We start from the raw sequence: 18705 nt of genomic DNA, 5'->3' as shown, positions 1-18705 counted from the left end.
AGGGAAGGAGAGAAGGGACAATGGAAAAGAGGGAGGAGGGTAAGAGAAAATGAGTGATAGGGAAACAGGAAGTAGGGAAGAAATGCAGGGTGCAGGACACACCCTCTGAGTAGAAACAGGTGGAGCAGACCGGTCTGTTGACTAGCCTGAGGGAGTCTGTTTCAGCTTACCTTTCATTCTGCAGGAGGTCTGTGTCAGCGGAGGACAGCGAGTCAAGTGCAAGAAGCAGCAGAGGAGGAACGAATAAAGGAAAAAGAAAAAACCATGGCTGTGAATAAGTGCGTCAAATTCCTTCTCTTCTTCTTCAACCTTCTTTTCTGGGTGAGTCTGAAAAATACAAAAACCAAATCATATAATGTATTTCCATAATTTAAACTTTTCAACACAAATAAAGTCATACAGACTTTTCTTATGGTGACCTTTTTGGGAATGTTTCCTGTGAGGTTATGTTTGAATTAGAATATTCTGTTTTTAATTTTGCCACAGCTTGATGCAGGATTCATTTATTTCACTCTTCAGCTGTCTTGGAAGCTAAGATTGTAGCTTTTGAACACTTAAATTTCACCAATTGGGTCCATCTGAGTGGCTGTTCTTTTAGCCTGAAACTTTTCCTACCGAGACCTCAGAATGCACAAAATGGAAATATTTAAGCTTTTATTTTTTTACATACTGTATTGTAGAACGTATTCTGTGCAAAATTTGACATTTATATTTGAAAAATCACTGTTCAGAAATGTTGCTTCATTCTTCATATTTAGTAAATTAGTTTAAATCATCATGGTTATTAGTCTCCTGTTCTAGGTAACACATGGCTGAAATATAGTGTGATTGTGAACATTTCTCTCTAAAAACAAATACTATAAACCCTGAACAATACTTTCCCTGCTCTTTGAAAGCTTCATTAAGGAGTTATCTCCCATTTATTAATGACTGATAATAAAGGAAAAGTAGATTTGTGATTGGGAAATTTGACTACAGACTCATAATGAGGGTTAATTGTAGAAGTGACAGATTAGTGTCATTGCTAATTAAAGGTTTTTTTCATTTTTTTTGTTAAATTTACTGTCTGTCTCCCTGCAGTAGCTTTATTAGTCGTGCTGTCTTGTCAGAAGTGTAGAACAGGTTGTGTTGGCTCTTTATCCTCCCCTCTGCCTCTCCCTCTCCCTCCCCAAACACTTATGTCTCAGTTTCAGGGTGTGGTCCATCGCTCCATCTCGTCCTTTTCAGCCTTATATCACTCTCCTGCCCATGTTTAGATTTCTGGTTGCAGTAAATTCATTCATTCATTGTTGGACACAATCAGCAAACAGTTCATGTGGAGGATTTCCTAATGTATTCAGTCTTTGCTGTAGTTTGAGTTGGCTTCATGTTGTACAGTATTTCCTCGTGCTCTCTGCGAGGACGTTCCCCATTGACCAAATGTTCCAACTCGGTCAATCAGTAGCTCTGTGTGGTCATTTTGGATTCAACTCATGCTCAACACAACAAGTTTGAGGTACATGTACTTTACTGCAGTACAGTTTGAGGTACTTGTACTTTACTGCAGTACAGTTTGAGGTACTTGTACTGTACTGTAGTATAGTTTGAGGTACTTTACTGTAGTACAGTTTGAGGTACTTGTACTTTACTGCAGTACAGTTTGAGGTACTTGTACTTTACTGTAGTACAGTTTGAGGTACTTGTACTTTACTGCAGTACAGTTTGAGGTACTTGTACTTTACTGCAGTACAGTTTGAGGTACTTGTACTTTACTATAGTACAGTTTGAGGTACTTGTACTTTATTGTAGTACAGTTTGAGGTACTTGTACTTTATTGCAGTACAGTTTGAGGTACTTGTACTTTACTGCAGTACAGTTTGAGGTACTTGTACTTTACTGCAGTACAGTTTGAGGTACTTGTACTTTACTATAGTACAGTTTGAGGTACTTGTACTTTATTGTAGTACAGTTTGAGGTACTTGTACTTTACTGCAGTACAGTTTGAGGTACTTGTACTTTACTGCAGTACAGTTTGAGGTACTTGTACTTTACTGCAGTACAGTTTGAGGTACTTGTACTTTACTGTAGTACAGTTTTAGGTACTTGTACTTTATTGTAGTACAGTTTGAGGTACTTGTACTTTACTGCAGTACAGTTTGAGGTACTTGTACTTTACTGTAGTACAGTTTGAGGTACTTGTACTTTACTGTAGTACAGTTTGAGGTACTTGTACTTTATTGTAGTACAGTTTGAGGTAAATGTACTTTACTGTAGTACAGTTTGAGGTACTTGTACTTTACTGTAGTACAGTTTGAGGTACATGTACTTTACTGTAGCACAGTTTGAGGTACTTGTACTTTATTGTAGTACAGTTTGAGGTACTTGTACTTTACTGTAGCACAGTTTGAGGTACTTTACTGCAGTACAGTTTGAGGTACTTGTACTTTACTGTAGTACAGTTTGAGGTACTTTACTGTAGTACAGTTTGAGGTACTTTACTGTAGTACAGTTTGAGGTACTTTACTGTAGTACAGTTTGAGGTACTTTACTGTAGTACAGTTTGAGGTACTTGTACTTTACTGCAGTACAGTTAAAGGTACTTTGAGGTAGATTTGACACAATGGATAATATAACAAGCTTTATAAATACAACACATTGTTAAAGATGAAACCAAAAAGCAGTGTGTAGTCGGCTCACATTTCAGATGTCTATGAGTTGTTAACAGCTCCACCAAATAGTGATTTTTCCCTCTAAACTTCTCACATGCTTTCATTTCAATAAATGTTCAAATGATCCAATATTTCAGCAAAAATCAAAGATTAGAGAAAAAGTCCAAAAACTGAAACACTTATGTACTTTTACTGTAGTATAATTTTTCATACATTACTTGTAGTGGAGTATTTTTACATCTTGTGTGTGCATCATCACCATTTGCATGATTCAAATTGTTTTGAGTTGACAGCAACAACACGGTTGTTGGTGAGGCAGTTGTGATGCAGCCAGGTTTCACTCTGCTGACTCTGATAGTAGACATTCAGAACACGATGACTCACTTCAGCGTATAGACATGGCCGCGCCACTTAGTTTCTATTGAGACATTTCCTGGACCTCTTTCTGCAATGAACATGCAGAACTAAATATCTCATCTCATCTAATAGGTCTGAGTGTAAGATTTGTGTAGTAATAATAATATTGAAATAGTACATCCTTTCTCTTACTAATAAAACAGAGAAAACAACTTTGGCTACATATTGAGTAAGTGACATTATTTAAGCAGCTGACTAGTATTACACAATGCACACACAAACACTGATTTTATCACTGGAGTCAAAGAGGAAGTAAATACTATACCTCACCACAGGAGATGATGCTTCCTGCTTTTGGTGTCGTTTGGCTCGCTCTGTCAGATAACTCGCCTGATTATTACATCATCAGCAAATGACCCGAGAGCGTCATGAGAGATGTAGGAACATTCAATTAATGTTTGTTCTGCACAGGCCTACAAACTCAACCCAAGTCAATATCAATATTGTTTCTCCTCCAAAGACAAAGTTATAGTATTACTTTAAACATCTGGTTCCCACCCTGGGGTCCTGACCCCTTCTAGCAGCAGCCAAGGTTTCAAAGCCTTCATGATTTTTATTGATATTTAACATGTAAACTTTAAAAGCTCTCACAAAGATAAGGGTACACTGGAGACAGTCTGTGTATTCTGTCTGCTAGAAAAGCCTTGTCCTGCATTAGAAAAGAATGCAGTTAACGCACCCAAAAGCAAAAAGATCAATCATCAAGCATTGATGGGAACAGAACATCAATTGTGTCCAAAACAACCCTATTACGTGTGTATATTCGGTAAAGAGAAATAAATAAAATCAATAATACAGAGAATGGTTTAAAATGTATAGTCAATATAAGGAAAAGTCAAAGTAAATCATATAATCAAAATGTATAGTTTTGCACAATTCCTGCAGTTATGTTCTCATTTGGGTTAATTATATAGTTCTGTATTGTTGCTGTTATGCATTGAATATAACATGAAACATTAAAAAATGTTAATTCATCAGTTTACTCAATAGTAAAATAGGGGTCCCTTAAGGAAGAAGATTGGGAAACGTTGCCTTAAACTGCAAACTTTCCACTTTCAGCAGATGAATGAAAACAGCCTTCCAGTGTCAAATGTAGCCACCATCACTGTTTCAAAGGTTTGACTGTCGCCATCTTGGATTTTTAGAGCCAGAAGTGACCATATTCTGCTAGCAGCTAGCTTAGTTAGCACAGTGTATCTGCAGTCTATGGCTAACTGTGATCATGCAAATGCTAGAGGAAAGGATAGGCTTAAAACCATTAACACAAATTGACTTATTGGAAAAACATCCGACTCCTTTGAGCATCTTTTAGTGCAACCATACACTGAAGAATACTTTTTTAGCTGACCAAAATTAACTTTCATAAACTGTAAAGACGGCTACATCTTTACTCTGTAAATCTGGGGTTACACCATGGTTATATTACCTAAACAGCCTTGTTGCTATGGTCACAACTTGTCAATCACAATATAGTCACATGCTAAAGCATAAGCTGCTTTAACATCTATTTTACTCTAAATGGGACCATAATTTACAAGATGAACATCATGCTGTATTGAGGAAGACTTGAAACTAATGATTCAGACCTTAAACTCATTAGGAAATTGTTTACTGAGATAATAAATCAAGTGAGCGGTAGGGACGTTTCCTCATAGACTAGCGGCTCTGCTGGCTCCAAAAAGAAGTCTGATAGTATTCAGACTTCTTTTTGGAGCCAGCGGAGCCGCCCCTGCTGGCCATTAGAGAGAATTCAAGTCACTTTAGGATTCGCTTCACTTTTCAGACCCAGAGCTGTTTGTTCAAACTGTGTACACACATCATTCTCCGTCATTTTTGAGCGGAGGGGGACTGTAACATTGACCCCAATTAATATTAGTAATTGACAAAGATGGATGTGAGGGTGTAAATCTAAACATTCACCAAATATCCAGCACCACATGCCTTTTTTTAGTTTTTCTGTCAGCAGTGTGCCAGAAATAATTCAAACAAATCAAAAGCCCAACTTTAGCTCTGAGGCCTGTTTAAAATAAAGTCAGCCCTGCTGCCTGCTGAGATCATTTCAGTCCGTCTCATGTTTCCAGAAATGCTGTTAGATCGATGTTAACTTGATTTTAACCACTCAGTGGGCATGATGGACATGACGTGTTTACTTAATGTTGATGATGATGGTGAGGGTGGGGTAGGGTTGTTGTTTACTGTTGTTTTTAACTTGTGGATCTGCAGCAACTTAATTGCTAAGTGATGCTTCCCATCTGCTGAAATGCATTGTCGTAAACCTAAATGATGGATGCTGTGGAAAGTGATTTAGGTTTGACTTTATCTGACTTGTAATACTTAAAATCCATTTTCCTTTTTATATACTATATATTTGAATATGCGATAACATATATTTTTTTGGCCACTTGAGCACAGTAGAAAACAATGCAACAATGACATTGTCAGATTTTAAGTTATGTTGAAATTGTTAGCAATGATTATTTCTACATCTAGCAATTACGGAGCATCATTATCATTCATTTGGAGTTGTTTCTGTCCGCCTGCTGAATATAAGTCCAATATTCACTCTATTTTAGATCTAGATCTATTTTTGCACTAACCTGTAAAAGAAATATCTGGCTCTTTATCTGCTAAATGTTCTATGTTCAGCTAACTGTGTCCGTTTGCTGTTTGGCAGGTAGTGTAGTCATTTTTTACACCTTTTTCTCTGAAAACAGACAACTATCACAGCACTGAGTGAACCAAAACAGTGTAGTTGCAGCCGGACAGCTAAACATTGAGCTGAAACTCGCTATAAAGCTCCATCCTTGACATCTTTAGGGCCCTGGCATCAGTGGTTTCTGTGGCACAACACTTTAAAGACACTCCTGGAAACATGCGGACACCTTGCCAAACAGTGTTGGTTTACAACCTGCAGGAGAAGAGAAATAACCAATTATCTGCACTGCTGTCCCTGTACATTAACGCATGAGTGCAGAGTGCTCATATCTTCAATGAATAATGGATACTGAGGAAAACGATGATCCAAACAGAAAGAAAGCATGTTTAGCTCTGCAGCAAACCACAGTCTTAGTAGCAGTCCAGGACTGACATGGTCTGTTGTTTCTGTCAAAAACGACTTCTTGAATGTTCAAAAACTTGACTTTGTTGTAGGAAAAAATAGTGCCACCTAATTACCCAATTGGTTTTGTTCATGGTCATAGTCACACCGATGTAGTTGAGTTGAATGACATGCTGGTTGGTACAATTAAGTGGTCTTGGTCCAGTCTCAATCACACTATGGAGCAGTTTGTTTGTGGTGTGAACATTATCCAACCTCCGTCTGACTACCAGGCTGCAAGTTTGATCTAAAAGGCTACTGGAGGCAGGAGCTATGTGGAAATGAACCAACCCAACAGGTTCAGACCAGAGCAAACTATATATTTGACAGCACCCTATAACATAAATCCACCTATAGATTCAGCAGAGTAACAAACCAGACCGGTAACCTTTTCTTTGATTATATAACCCAACTTCAAACTGTTGGAAACCTGATCAGTAACTATTCATGTGAGATTTATCAACTGCATGGCCTGTATCACCTCAAATTGATTCATAAACTGTTATTAGTGGAGTCAATATTTCCAGGTAGTAGCTAGTTGGATAGGCAGCAACCTGAACTTTAAACTGCTTTTAAAACGTGAAGCATTTTGGATAGACTTGAGGTGTTTCTTTATAAGTCAAATTTAACCATTTTTTTATTTTGCCAAATGATGTGATTATGCTGCAGGATTCCTTTTGATGTTTGGCAATGTATTTTTAAAAAGGCGTTTGAACCCATTATTCCTGTTTGGCCCCTGTTGAAGGCATAAGTCGAAACACTGGGCTTTGATTCATCACAATGCTGATTTAACCTTTGTGTCGTCCTCCCAGGTCAAATTGACCCTGTCTGTTTTTGACTGTTCCTTCCTTTCTTCCTTCCTTCTGTCCTTCCTCCCTCCCTCCTTTCTTTCTTACCTTCCTTCCTTTCCTCCCTCCCTTATTTCTTTCCTCTTCCTACCTTCCTTCCTTCTTCCCTCCCTCCTTCTCTTTCTTTCCTCCCCCTACCTTCCTTCCTTCCTTCCTTCCTTTCCTCCATCCTTCCTTCCTTCCTTTCCTCCCTTCCTTCTTTCTTTCCTTCCTTCCCTCCTTCCTTTCCTCCCTCCCTCCTTCCTTCTTTCCTTCCTTCCTTCCTTCCTTCTTTCCTTTCCTTCCTCCCTTCCTCCTTTCCTTTCCTCCCTTCCTCCTTTCCTTTCCTTCCTTCCTTCCTTCCTCCTTTGACTCGAGGGCAACAGGAGGGTTACATTAATAAGTGAATGAATCAAACAGGTCTGTGTGGTCCTCCTCCTCCTCAAAACCAGAAACCTGACAGCGGTCATGTTTTTCAGTGTCATTACAACCTAGCTAACACATATAGGTTGTACCACATACCACTGAGGTTAATTCCTACTGAGTCACACAGACCTCAACAAGGGCACAAACACTGTGGGATGACTTTGTAAGCCTTGGCGGGGACTGTACACACCTAACTGGTTATTACTTTCATCTCTGTTGTAATTGTGTCTGCATGTGGCGACTGCGTAATGACACCATCTCATCTGTTTACTTGCTCTGTGGATTTTAAGTCAGCCAAGCAGATCAGTTTTGTATCTCAGTTTCAACTGACTGGATGTGAGTCACTGCTGAGGAATGAATCACCCCAGATCCGGTTTAACTGATCTAGCTGCTTGATTTATGCAATAGTTTTTGTTACTGTGGTCTTTATAGTTTCCCAAGAAGGTGAAACACGACAAACATATTTTCTGAAGTGTAATTCTGATCAGATCAACTGGAATCCAGATTTATGTAGTATTAATACATTATTGTAGTTTTCTGTAATCCTGATCAGCAATCAGATGTGATCCTGAGTAACTGTAATCCTGATGAACCATGATGCTGTTGAGAGGTAATCCGGATCAGATGCATCACCTGTTAACTGTAATCTTGATCAATTGTAATACTGAACACTAGTTTTAAGTCTGATCACTTGGAATCTTGAGCTGTGATTCCTGTGATCCGGATTAACTTTGATTATTTTCTTCCTGATCAAACATAATCCTGATTAATTTGATTCGGCTCAAAAACTAATCCCCCTCAACTGTAATTATTTTCCACTGTAATCCTGATCAAATGTGATCCTGATCATATTAAATCCTGAAACTGATACTTTTCAGATTTGAGTCAGTAATCCTAAACACATGAAATCTTGATTAACTGTAATCCTGAATAACTTTAATCCTGATCAGACGTAATACTGACTAACTGCAACCTAATCCTGATCAATTTGTAACGCTGCTCAGAAGTACTCATGATCAACTGTGATTCTTCTCAACTATAATCCTGATCCAGCGTAATCCTGACTAGTTTTAATCTCACTTAATTGTGATCCTGATGATGTATAATCCAGATGAATTAAAATTCAGATTATATGTAATCCAGATTATTTTAATTCCCATCAATTGTGAATCTGAGCAGACGTAATCCTGATCTACTGTAAATCTGATTATTGACGGCAAACCAAATCAGCTGTTACCCTAATTAACATTAATCCTGATTTACTGTAGTCCACATTCACTCTAACCCTAAACTATAATCCAAAATACATTTATTTCTGTTCAACTGCGTTATTGACTAGTTTTAATCCTGATTACATGAAATCTTGATTAACCATAATCCTGGTTAATTTGAATAGTGATCAGATGTAATCATGATTAAACACTAATGCAGGTTTAGTCCCAAATAACTCTAATCCTGATAAATTGTCGCCTTGTTTGCTCTGAGCATGATTCAATGTATAGAAATGCTTTGAGCACAGAGGGTGTGTTTGTTTTTCACACCACTGAGCTCTGATTGCTATGTTGCTCTGCAGGTTTTGCAGATTAAACCTACAGGATGTTTGTGTGATAACAAAGGTCCAAAACTGTGAACTGAGCTCTCAATGTTTGTGTTGCTCTTTTTTGGTGCAGAGTGACACACCTGTAATCTCTGTGAACCCCTCTGAATAGAAAAGGACAAAACACTTTCTGTGTGTTTTACCACTGATAAAGAATCAGAAACAGGTTTATTGCCAAATAGATTTGCATTTACAAGGGATTGGCCTTTGTATTGTGGTGCTTAATAATTAAAAAACAGAAGGTAAGAGAAAATGCAAGTACCACAAAAAGGCTTGATTACAAATATTATCAATACAATTGGATAAAATATATTTTAACTGAGTGAAAAGAGCTGTTAAAAATATTGTACAAGTCATTAGCAGATAATTGTAGCAAAGCAGGAAGTCATCTCCTCCCACGTCCAGTAATAGAGTAGTTTCTTGTTTCCACTTAGACAGGACGCTTTTAATCCATTGCTAAACAGGTCTAATCCTGCGGTCGCAGCACTTTTTCTGTTGTCTTTAAACTCTGCATGAGGGCCAAAGTCTCAACCACAAACCAACCAAGTGTGAAATATGAGGGTTTGTTTTTCCTCAGGCGATGTTACCACCAGTAGGCCTTTTGTGTTTGTTGTTTGACCAACATGAATGTCAGCAGCTCGCTCTCAAATAAAAACACTCAACGGTTCCTAGGAATGACATTTATATAGCGATCACCTTTGTGTTGACTTTGTCTGCTCTGTTGAACCACAGTCTTTCTTCCAGGACCTCAACAGAGCCATAAAAGTCCAGCATACTTTAGTTGCTGTTATTGTAAAACACATTTTCCTCGTGGTACTTGAGCTGAAATGATTAGATGATTATTCAATGAATGAAAATGTTCTCTTTATATAAGTTCCTAACTGTAGCTAGATGAGAATACAGAACACTGTAAGGATATAGATGGAGCAGGTAAACGTGCTCATGTAGGCAGATTAGTCAAAGAAGTCATAAGACTGTGGCTGCACTGGTTTCATTGGTTGTGTGTGTTTCAAACCGTCAAAACCTCAACACATTACTCAGCCTTTCAGCCTGAATAAGAGTATAAATAGCCTCAGGGTGTGGTTGAGTGTGTGTGTGTTACCAGTGATAGCACAGAGGTTACATCCATTTATTTGAAGTAGTAATTTCCTATACATACATTGACTAATTATCTTTATCATATATAAAATGCAACATATTTACTAGTTAAAATTGATGTATTGACAAGTTAATATTGTTACATAATTAAGTAAATCATTTGAAATCAAGTTAAATGGCAGGAGGAGAGTTAATGGCTAGAAAGTCAATTATGAGCAGTAGACTTTCAACTAATTTTACACAGATAATGTATAGCGACAGATTTCGTTTTAATATGTAATGTCTGGCATTATTTTCAAATTGCATAGTAATTATTTATATAAAAAAATTATTTCTAGTGGCTGTCATTGAACCCATGAACATTCAACATAAAGAAAACAGCAAAAACTAAATGAATTTTAAAAACATTTGAAAAGCATATTTGTCCAAATGACAAAAAGCATCTTTTTAAAATCCTTTATAAAGACAAACCTCTGAGCTGAGGCCAGATGAGTGCATCTCTGCATTAGTCTTCATGTGCATCCATTTCATCAACATTAGCTTGTAATTAGCAGCCGTGTGTTTGTCTCCATGGAAACGCTGTGGTCTGGTCTCTGTTTTCCGGCTCTGTCTTTTCTCTCCTGTGTCTACATCTGAGGATGAAATATTGATGGCAGATGATTACGGACAGTAGTGTGTTTGTTGGCTAATTGTTGGAGAGTTGAATAATGAATGTCACTCAGCAGTCTCCCGTAAACCAGCTGGGGGTTCTGAGTTTGGTACAATTTTGAGGTACTTTACTGCAAGATTTTCATGTGATGCTACTTTCTACATTGCAGAAGGAAATATTGTACTTTCTACTCCACTACATTTATTTATTAATCATCTCACCACCCCTCACATTTATCTGCTGACCCTTTGGAGGGGCCCCACCCCTAGGTTGGGAACCACTGGACTAAACTAGCTAACTGTATATAAAGTAGTGTAAACTAGCTCCACCTCCAGCAGCTACAACAGTAACATGCTGCTCTAACACTGATGCTTCACTATTAATAATCTAATGATGTCATAATAATAATATATCAGTCAGAGGACCAAACCACTACTTTTACTGTAATACTGCATACTACATCACTCATAATACTGCAGTACTTTACTGTAATACTGCATACTACATCACTCATAATACTGCAGTACTTTTACTGTAATACTGCATACTACATCACTCATAATACTGCAGTACTTTTACTGTAATACTGCATACTACATCACTCATAATACTGCAGTACTTTTACTGTAATACTGCATACTACATCACTCATAATACTGCAGTACTTTTACTGTAATACTGCATACTACATCACTCATAATACTGCAGTACTTTTACTGTAATACTGCATACTACATCACTCATAATACTGTAGTACTTTTACTGTAATACTGCATACTACATCGCTCATAATACTGCAGTACTTTTACTGTAATACTGCATACTACATCACTATAATACTGCAGTACTTTTACTGTAATACTGCATACTACATCACTCACAATACTGCAGTACTTTTACTTTAATACTGCATACTACATCACTATATAATACTGCAGTACTTTTACTGTAATACTGCATACTACACCACTCATATTACTGCAGTACTTTTACTGTAATACTGCATACTACATCACTCATAATACTGCAGTACTTTTACTGTAATACTGCATACTACATCACTCATAATACTGCAGTACTTTTACTGTAATACTGCATACTACATCACTATAATACTGCAGTACTTTTACTGTAATACTGCATACTACATCACTATAATACTGTAGTACTTTACTGTAATACTGCATACTACATCACTCATAATACTGCAGTACTTTTACTGTAATACTGCATACTACATCACTATAATACTGCAGTACTTTTACTGTAATACTGCATACTACATCACTCATAATACTGCAGTACTTTTACTGTAATACTGCATACTACACTACTCATAATACTGCAGTACTTTTACTGTAATACTGCATACTACATCACTATAATACTGCAGTACTTTTACTGTAATACTGCATACTACATCGCTCATAATACTGCAGTACTTTTACTGTAATACTGCATACTACATCAGGAACCTGAAATGATCAAATCTTTGCCATTTTTGCTTGAAAAACTGATTATGAACATAGTTGACAATTAATTACTAACTGTTGCAGCATCCATTATAGGTATAATGATTTATTTGTACCAGGAGTTTTAGGAATTGCCTCATATGCATCAGAAACCTTTCTATAGGAACTGTCAACTCCCTTCTGTGCAGCTGAAAGTGTTTCACACACTGGAAAACACATTGCTGCTGCACTTTTTCTCCACCAGGTGTCACCAAATCATTTTTTGTCATTTAAATGTCGTTTATCTCTCTCTGCAGCTGAGTGGCTGCATCATCCTTGGTGTGTCCATCTACCTGAGAGTCAGCAAGGATGGAAACGTGGTAAGAGTTACACTTTATTTGAATGAATGCATGTTTTGCTTGCAGCTAAATCTGAAAACTCTGCTTTTTGATACTTTAAAAAAATAAAAAATTGCACTGATTGGAGGTTTTCAGCCACCTACACCTCAGAAAAGACATTTTTAAATAGCTGAAATCTGTTAAGAAATTAACTCTTATGTTTCAGTTGATGTGATCACACTATCCAGTTACATTATTAATACAGTTATCAGTATTGTAAAACATTGATTTACTATCTCTCTTCTTCAGATCACCAAGGAATCTCTCCCTGGCATCGACTTGATGATCGCCATCGGAGTGATCATCATGCTGCTCGGCTTCCTCGGCTGCTGCGGTGCCATCAGAGAGAACCGCTGCATGCTGCTGCTGGTGAGCATCATCACATTATCAGATTATCTGTTATGTTATTTGATTTCAAATTTGTTGTCTTAAATTTTGACTTTCTGTCCATTTAATACTGAATTTAGATCATAGAAAGTTTTATATGGAAACTATAAAATATTAGAACATAGTGATAAATACATCTTATTTATTAGAGTTTATGATATTCTGTTTAGTATCATGTATGACAAAGAAAAGCTTCAGTACCTCACATCTGAGAAGCTGCAACCTGCAAATATATGCTTTAGTTTTTTTGCTTAACAAAAAATCACAAAAGATCCATTACTATACAAATAGCTGCTGATTTATTGCATGTTAGTCTACTAATTGATTAATCATCTTATCTTAGCAACTTAAGGTTTTCTCAGGTTTCTGTAGAAAGAGCTGATAAAACATCCCAATGTGGGATTTCATGCTTGTATATAATGTAATCATATATTTAGAAGTTGTTTAGTCAAAGATAACAGAGCTATAACAATGTTCGAACATCAAAATCAGTTCTGCTCTTCCCTCCGTTGTCCCTCAGTTCTTCATCAGCCTCCTCGTCATCTTCGTCCTCCTGCTGGCGGCGGGAATCCTGGGAGCCGTGGAAGAGAAGAAGGTAAAACAGGAAGTGATGAGTGTCCGTGTGTCAGCTGGAGTTTCATCAGTTGTTTTTTTTTGACACAACTGAGCCGTATGTTGCTTTATTGTCACGCAGGTGAAGGACTGGGTGAAGGAACGACTGGAAAAATTAAACCCACTGTCCAGCCAACCGGAAAATGTGAAGAAAGACCTGGAGCGACTTCAGGAGGAGGTAACACACACACACACACACACACACACACACACACACACACACACACACACACACACACACACACACACACACACACACACACACACACACACACACACACACACACACACCCATGGTCACTTTTGATGACATTACATAGACTTTCTATGTGTGTTCAATTCATTTTCTGGACACTAACCCTAACTTTAACCAGTGACCCACAAATCAGCCTTTTCCCAAATGGGTACACGTTTGTATGTTTATTTAAAAGGCACATTGCACATTAATGGACACAAGTAACAATAAATACACACATGTAAATGCACCAGAGTTAGTTTGCATCTGTTGTCCCCTCACATTGAACAAATCAACCCCAATTAATTGGTTTTAGTGAAATTTGTCCTCCAAAAGTAGCCTATGAAAGCAAACACACACACAGAATTGTGTTTCCATCACTTCAGAGGACGTTACATTGACTAAATTGATTTCCTCGAGTTTAATAATGAAAATATCGAACCCAAGTGATTCATTTCATTATGTGATGTATAATCTAAGGACATGAATCAATAAATCATTTAGCTCAGTGTGAATTCAAAGTTGCATTTCATCTGTAGAGAAACATAAGTACAACTGTAATTTGTGGCTTTGGGGGAAGTCACATGTCAGACTGTAGTAACCACAGAAACCCACTAGAGGGTGCAAATGCATCAGGCCGCTGCCATGTTTCCCTCGCAGACACTGAAACAACACAGATGCTAAACAGATATATGATACTGATCAAGTGCAGCTGTTGTCTTAAGTTGTGAACAAACCATTAGGAGAGAGAAGTACCTCCAAAAACAGTCATGGTAGATTAATCTCTCTCATAGCAATTAAAACATAATGCACATTAACACAGGATAAGTTACAGATTAGACTGTAAACTAGACTTTTAACTTAGATGTGATGCTGTATAAACTGACTAACTTAGTTTTTTTCCATCTGCAACACATAAAGAAAAATATAAATGTTATCGAACTATAATACACACAAAATGTCAAGAAATCCTCTTAAATAAGAACAAGATGTAGACTGAAGCTTTTTTTAATGCCCACTGTACCTTTCTATATGTATCCCCCCCTCATGCCCATTCAGAGTGAGGTAGAGCAGAATTAACACAAATCTATCAATAAATAATAATAATAAATAAATGTTATATTTCACAGAACAGTGTAATGTCCCGAAACACAGCGTACCATGTAAGATCTCATTTGTAGACATGAACAGCTAATATAAGAGTCTTTGTGTTGTATCGTCCCTCCAGCTGAAGTGCTGTGGACTCACCAAGGGACCATCGGACTGGGAAAAGGTTCCTGACTCCTGCCGCTGCAACGCCACCGTTACAGATTGCTCGTCCACCGGCACTTATTCCACGGTGAGGACAGAAACCCGCACCTGCACATTTCAGATTGATGTCCCTTAAGTTTTGATTCATTTCTATATTAACCTTCGTGTCGTCCTTCCGGGTCAAATTGACCTCATCTGTTTTGACTGTTCCTTCTTTCCTCCCTTCCTTCCTTCCGTCTGTCCTTCTTCCCTCCGTCTGTCCTTCTTCCTCTCTTCCTTCTTTCCTCCCTCCCTTCCTTCCTTCTTTCCACCCTCCCTCCTTTCCTTCCTTCCTCCCTCACTCCCTCCCTCCTTTCCTTCCTTCCTCCCTCTTTTCCTTCCTCCTTCCTTCCTTCCTCTTTCCTTTCCTTCCTCCTTTTCCTTTTTTCCTCTCCTTTCCTTTCCTTTCCTCCCTCCTTTCCTTCCTTCCCTCCTCCCTCTTTTCCTTCCTTTCTTCCTTCTTTCCTTCTTCCTCCCTCCCTTCCTTCCTTCTTCCTCCCTTCCTTCCTTGACTCGAGGACGACAGGAGGGTTAAAAAAATCAACCTGCGTAGAGATGAAACATGTGCAGTATAATGATGTCATGGTCTTCTCCTTACAGCCCTGCGCCGTCCAAGTCATCCGTCTGTTGGAGAAACACCTGGAGATCGTGTTGGGAATTGCATTTGCCATCGCCATCCTGCTGGTCAGCACACACACACACACACACACACACACACACACACACACACACACACACACACACACACACACACACACACACACACACACACACACACACACACACTTTATTTCACACTATACTACAACTGTTTTTACATACAGTATATATTTTGCAATTACCAGTTATTTTCATTATATTGATCTGTTGATTTGCTTTCTTTGATTATCAGATGAATTGTTTTGCCTATAAAATGTCAGATAATAGTGAAAAGCATCAGTTAGTTTCTCACAGCCATCTTCAAATGTCTTGTTTTGTCCGACTGACAGTCAAAAGCCCAAATACATTCATTTTACCGGCATTTATGATGTAGAAAAAATGACTGACATGATTCTTTGATCAACAAAATAGTTGCAGATTCATTTTCTGTAAATTGATTAATCGACTAATTCTTGCAGAAAAATTTGCCAAAAGTTGGGTCATAGCTTACTGAGGAGCTGAAGTTTCCTTTTTAACCTTTGTCGTCCTCCCGGGTCAAATTGACCCCGTCTGTTTTGACTGTTCCATCTTTCCTCCCTTTCTTCCTTCCTTCCTTCTTCCACCCTTCCTTCCTTCCTCCCTCCTTTCCTTCCTTCCTTCCTCCTTTCCTTCTTCAACCCTTCCTTCCTTCTTTCCTCTGTCCTTCTTCCCTCTTTTCCTTCCTCCCTCCCTCCCTCCCTCCCTCCTTCCTACCTTCCTTCCTTTCCTTCCTTCTTCCTCCTTTCCTCCATCCTTTCCTTCCTTCTTCCTCCCTTCCTTCCTTCACTTGAGGACAACAGGTTAATGTTCTCATGAATGTTTTTGTTTATTTAACACTTAATCATCAGTATCTCCTTATGACCACCAGTTTTCAGTTTTTAAACTTTGTAATCACAACAAAACAAAGAATGTTAGATTAAAATAATAAACAGCCACAAAAAATGTACATAGTTTCATCTCAAGTCAAATTTCTTTTTTCAGTGTTTGGTTATTTGATGTGTCGTCTCTCTCTTTCTCTCTCTCTCTCTCTCTCTCTCTCTCTCCCTCTCTCCCTCTCTCCCTCTCTCCCTCTCTCCCTCTCTCCCTCTCTCCCTCTCTCCCTCTCTCCCTCTCTCCCTCTCTCCCTCTCTCCCTCTCTCTCTCTCTCTCCAGATTGCGGGTATGGTCTTCTCCATGGTCCTGTACTGTCAGATCGGTAGGAAGGATTCCTCCGCCGCCTGAACATCCACACACACGGCCAAGCCCGCTCACTGTCCGGGAATGGCTAATCAACAGTGCCCAAATGTGACCCACCATATCTAACCGGAGTGCTGCTCTAAGTTAACCTGTGCTTCTGTGGTGAAGGAACACACTGATATTTTGGCTAATCAGCTTTATCAATACAACAGGTTTTTATTAATTTTGTATTTTTAACAAAAATTGAATCCCATAAACAGTCTGGCATTTATGGAGTCCCGAAAGTGGCAAAATGAGGAAATGCATATGAGTTTAGTTTTATTAATAAATAAGCCTGTAAAAGATAAAGAGTTAAATTTATATATTTTTAAATGATCTGACTATAATTATTATCAATTAAACTGAGCTTTTATTTATCTCTGTACTGCATGCACAGAAATGAAACTAATATTGATCTTCTGAATTAAAAAATGTACAAATTAAATCAAAAATATCCGCGTGTCCCTTTAAACATTATGCATAACCTGTGATTTACTTTGCACTCGTTGGTGTTTTTTTGTTCACGCTGAGGCCTGAAGGAACAAAAATGTATTCAAAAGATTCTCAGACTGAACAATAACAGTTTAAGTCTTCATGTTGTGTAGTTTCTATTACGTATGGAAGCTCATTACTGCCCCAAAAAAGGGTTAGAAATGTGTATAAGTGAGTATCTCATTGTAATATTGAACATGACTTATCTATTTCATGTGAATGATTGATTAATATATACCTCCAGTATAATTACATATTTCTCCCTAAGCCATAATTCTGAGGTATTATCTTTTTCTTTAATTTTGGCAGGATTGGGCTTCCATCATTTATATATCTAACCATTTATTGCTATAACTGTCTCTCAATGCCTGGAAAATATTTCAAAATGCTCATCTTCTCAGGTAGCTGTGTGTCTGTAAGATGTATAACTTCATCTTTAACTTGCTGCTCCGAAAACCTCTCAGAAATAAAAGATATAGAACAATAATAATATTATAAATCAATAGGAAACTGCTGCACAGGTTTAATATATCAGATCAGTTTATTACTAATAATTGATTTATTATGAGTTTGAGTTGAGGTTTAATCTTGGGCAACACAACTTTATCTTCTTTTTATGAATGAATATTGAATTTCAGGTATTTTTTACTGGCGTTTGTTGATGTACCCCAGTATGTTTTTATTGTTTGTTTTTTTTTAATCACTTTGGGATATTAAGTGTCATACTACATAAGTTTCTCCAACGTTTGCTTGTCTTTCCAATAAAAATAAAAACAATTAAAATAGAAATTCTTCTTGGCATCTCATAATTATTATGGCATTAATGTTATATTTAATTAATACATTAACATATATGTATTAAAATGTAAAGGTGCTAAGTCAAAATGTTGGGATGCTTGAGAATAAGTATAATTGAGACCCAAAAAAAAGAATACTTAAATTACAAATCAGATGAAATTGATATCTACAGGCATAAAATGTTTTCTGTGGACCCCGTCTACCCCAACCAGGACCTCTGAGGGTCCCTGGACCACACTTTGAAGGTAGTTAATCTGCATGTCATAATGAATTATATGAGAGGACATTGTTTGTTCACTATCTTGACAAACTGAGCCTGATGTGTTCCTGTGTGAGCAAATGCAGCCTGCTGTTTAAAATGGTTTTATCACTGTTCCAGCTGTCTAAATA

At 37.7% G+C, this 18705-nt stretch overlaps 1 protein-coding gene across 1 annotated transcript; it reads left to right on the top strand.

Annotated features, from left to right (window-relative positions):
* Nucleotides 1–264: 264 nt before the first annotated feature.
* LOC134004276 (tetraspanin-8-like) lies at nt 265–17031 on the top strand. Its single transcript, XM_062443496.1, has 8 exons — nt 265–321; nt 12528–12590; nt 12858–12977; nt 13516–13590; nt 13690–13785; nt 15071–15181; nt 15733–15816; nt 16963–17031. The coding sequence occupies exons 1-8, from the start codon at nt 265–267 to the stop codon at nt 17029–17031; spliced, it is 675 nt and encodes a 224-aa protein (XP_062299480.1).
* The last annotated feature ends 1674 nt before the right edge of the window (nt 17032–18705 follow it).

Source organism: Scomber scombrus, chromosome 22, assembly GCF_963691925.1.
Source record: "Scomber scombrus chromosome 22, fScoSco1.1, whole genome shotgun sequence".
NCBI lineage: Eukaryota > Metazoa > Chordata > Actinopteri > Scombriformes > Scombridae > Scomber > Scomber scombrus.
Note: the sequence above shows the minus strand (reverse complement) of the source record. Positions and strands in the feature narration are given on the sequence as shown.

Bases quoted from the DNA above. Each gene is read 5' to 3' on its own strand.
- LOC134004276 (XM_062443496.1), top strand. From the start codon at position 265: ATGGCTGTGAATAAGTGCGTCAAATTCCTTCTCTTCTTCTTCAACCTT. The intron at 322-12,527 runs GTGAGTCTGAAA...CTCTCTCTGCAG, and splicing joins TCTTCAACCTTCTTTTCTGG to CTGAGTGGCTGCATCATCCT. The intron at 15,817-16,962 runs GTCAGCACACAC...CTCTCTCTCCAG, and splicing joins TTGCCATCGCCATCCTGCTG to ATTGCGGGTATGGTCTTCTC.